The sequence below is a fragment of the Argentina silus genome, assembly GCF_951799395.1.
Source record: "Argentina silus genome assembly, chromosome: 9".
Classification (NCBI taxonomy): domain Eukaryota; kingdom Metazoa; phylum Chordata; class Actinopteri; order Argentiniformes; family Argentinidae; genus Argentina; species Argentina silus.
In genome coordinates this window covers 23,554,638-23,557,137 of record NC_139663.1, presented here as the reverse complement: position 1 = coordinate 23,557,137, position 2,500 = coordinate 23,554,638, and the positions used below count along the sequence as shown (strand labels likewise).

At 51.8% G+C, this 2,500-nt stretch overlaps 1 protein-coding gene across 1 annotated transcript in view; it reads right to left on the bottom strand.

Moving 5' to 3' along the window:
- Positions 1-2,500, bottom strand: part of LOC310809935 (integrin alpha-3-like) — a gene marked incomplete at its 5' end in the record, with an annotated part of 29,604 nt that overhangs the window by 20,865 nt on the left and 6,239 nt on the right. The window contains 5 exons of the mRNA XM_083677456.1: positions 255-350; positions 591-834; positions 1,421-1,512; positions 1,725-1,852; positions 2,093-2,148. Coding sequence (XP_083533582.1) covers positions 255-350; positions 591-834; positions 1,421-1,512; positions 1,725-1,852; positions 2,093-2,148 — 616 coding nt within the window. The remainder of the gene's footprint in view (positions 1-254; positions 351-590; positions 835-1,420; positions 1,513-1,724; positions 1,853-2,092; positions 2,149-2,500) is intronic.

Genomic DNA, 2,500 nt, shown 5'->3' with positions numbered 1-2,500 from the left:
AACTAGACGAGCGGTTATAGATAGAAGGTAGTACCTATGTAGATAGAAGGTTGTATATATAGATAGAAGGTTGTACCTATGTAGATAGAAGGTTGCATATATAGATAGAAGGTTGTACCTATGTAGATAGAAGGTTGCATATATAGATAGAAGGTTGTATGTATAGATAGAAGGTTGTATCTATAGATAGGTGCAACCTTCTATGTAGATAGAGGTGTAGATAGAAGGTTGTATATATCGATAGAAGGTTGTACCTATGTAGATGTGGCGTCTGTTCTGGAAGTTGGGGAAGCTGCTTCTCTTGGTGTCGTAGAGGACCTGAGGATTCATCCATGAAACATGGACATTACCTGGACACACACACACACACACACACACACTTAAATCATCGTGGAACAACAGAACAAAGATGCCAGTGTGCTAGAGGTTCTTCTGTGTGTGTGTGTGTGTGTGTGTGTGTGTGTGTGTGTGTGTGTGCGCATGTGCATGTGCATGTGTGCATGTGTGTGTGTGTGTGTGTGTGTGTGTGTGTGTGTGTGTGTGTGTGTGTGTGTGTGTGTGCGTGTGTGTGCGTGTGTTCCAGAACTGACCTTGCCACTCGTAGCTGCCCGGCGACCCTACGATGACCTCCGTGTCCGTGATGGCGGCTGAGATGCCCATGGTACACATGACCTCTGCGGTGATCTCCCCCAGGTGGCTGCAGGCCTGGTCCGGGTTCTGCCAGTGCATGTCCCCGGGGTCATAGCCCAGGTCGTTACCACGGATATAACACCTGCCAATCATCTGACGCAGCTGCAGCACGCCATACAGCTTGACGAAACGATGACCACATGTCTGAGGGGGAGGGGGGGGGGGAGGGAGGGGGGGATGGGGGGAGGGCGGGAAAGGAGCGAGTGGAGATTTGATGACAGCCATTGACAGCTTTGAGAGAGACAGAGAGAGAGAGAGAGAGACAGACAGAGGGAGGTAGAGAGAGAGAGAGAGACAGACAGAGGGAGGTAGAGAGACAGAGAGAGACAGACAGAGGGAGGTAGAGAGAGAGAGAGAGACAGACAGACAGAGGGAGGTAGAGAGAGAGAGAGAGACAGACAGACAGAGGGAGGTAGAGAGAGAGAGAGAGACAGACAGACAGAGGGAGGTAGAGAGAGAGAGAGAGAGAGACAGACAGAGGGAGGTAGAGAGAGAGAGACAGACAGACAGAGGGAGGTAGAGAGAGAGAGAGAGACAGACAGACAGAGGGAGGTAGAGAGAGAGAGAGAGACAGACAGACAGAGGGAGGTAGAGAGAGAGAGACAGACAGACAGAGGGAGGTAGAGAGAGAGAGAGAGACAGACAGAGGGAGGTAGAGAGAGAGAGAGAGACAGACAGAGGGAGGTAGAGAGACAGAGAGAGAGACAGACAGAAGGAGATAGAGACTGACCAGAACCCGTCCCCCAGGTTGCCTCTGACTGGCCACCGTCACCCCCAGCCACATGTCCTCCACCCTGTCCTCCCCCTCCACCAGGTCTGGGTCTGCAACAGCACAACAATGTTACAACATCAACATCAACAACAACATTAACAACAACAACATCAACATCAACAACAACATCAACATCAACAACAACATCAACAACAACATCAACAACAACATCAACAACATCAACATCATCAACATCTGGTCTAGGTGATGTATTTCTGTGTCACCTGACCAGGTCCCAGTTATGTATCAACACGTTTCCTACCTGAGCCAATCAGATTCATCCTGGTGCAGTCTGATTGGTCAGTGTTGATGGGGCAGGAGTACACGTCTCCCGTGTGATTGGCTGCCACGGTGGCCTCTGCTCTCTCATTGGGCGCGCCCACCAGGAGTCTGTCAACATACACAAACAGATTTGAACCAATCAGAGTGGGTTTGATTGACAGACACACCCGATCAGCTGACTGTAAGACACCACAAGACAGCCAGCAGGTCAAAGGTTAAGTGAGGTCATCACTACAGGCCTGTAATAATCAGAACATATGCCTTTTAGCTGACGCTTTACCTCGACCAACGGAGCCACAGAGGACCACAGCTGGAACAACAACAACAACAACAACATCCAGATGAGACCCAGTAGGGACACAGTAACAGGACTGATGAGACCCAGTAAGGACACAGTAACAGGACTGATGAGACACACAAGAGGAAAGGTGGAAAGAGAAAACAGAGGAAAGACAAGGAGAGGGGGAGGGAAGGAGAGGGGGAGGGAAGGAGAGGGGGAGGGAAGGATGGGGGGAGGGAAGGAGAGGGGGAGGGAAGGAGAGGGGGAGGGAAGGATGGGGGGAGGGAAGGAGAGGGGGAGGGAAGGATGGGGGGAGGGAAGGAGAGGGGAAGGGAAGGATGGGGGGAGGGAAGGAGAGGGGGAGGGAAGGATGGGGGGAGGGAAGGATGGGGGAGGGAAGGAGAGGGGGATGAGAGAAAGCAGACAATGACAGAGGAGGAGAGGGGAAACAGAGGGAGGGCTGAGACAGGGGTGGA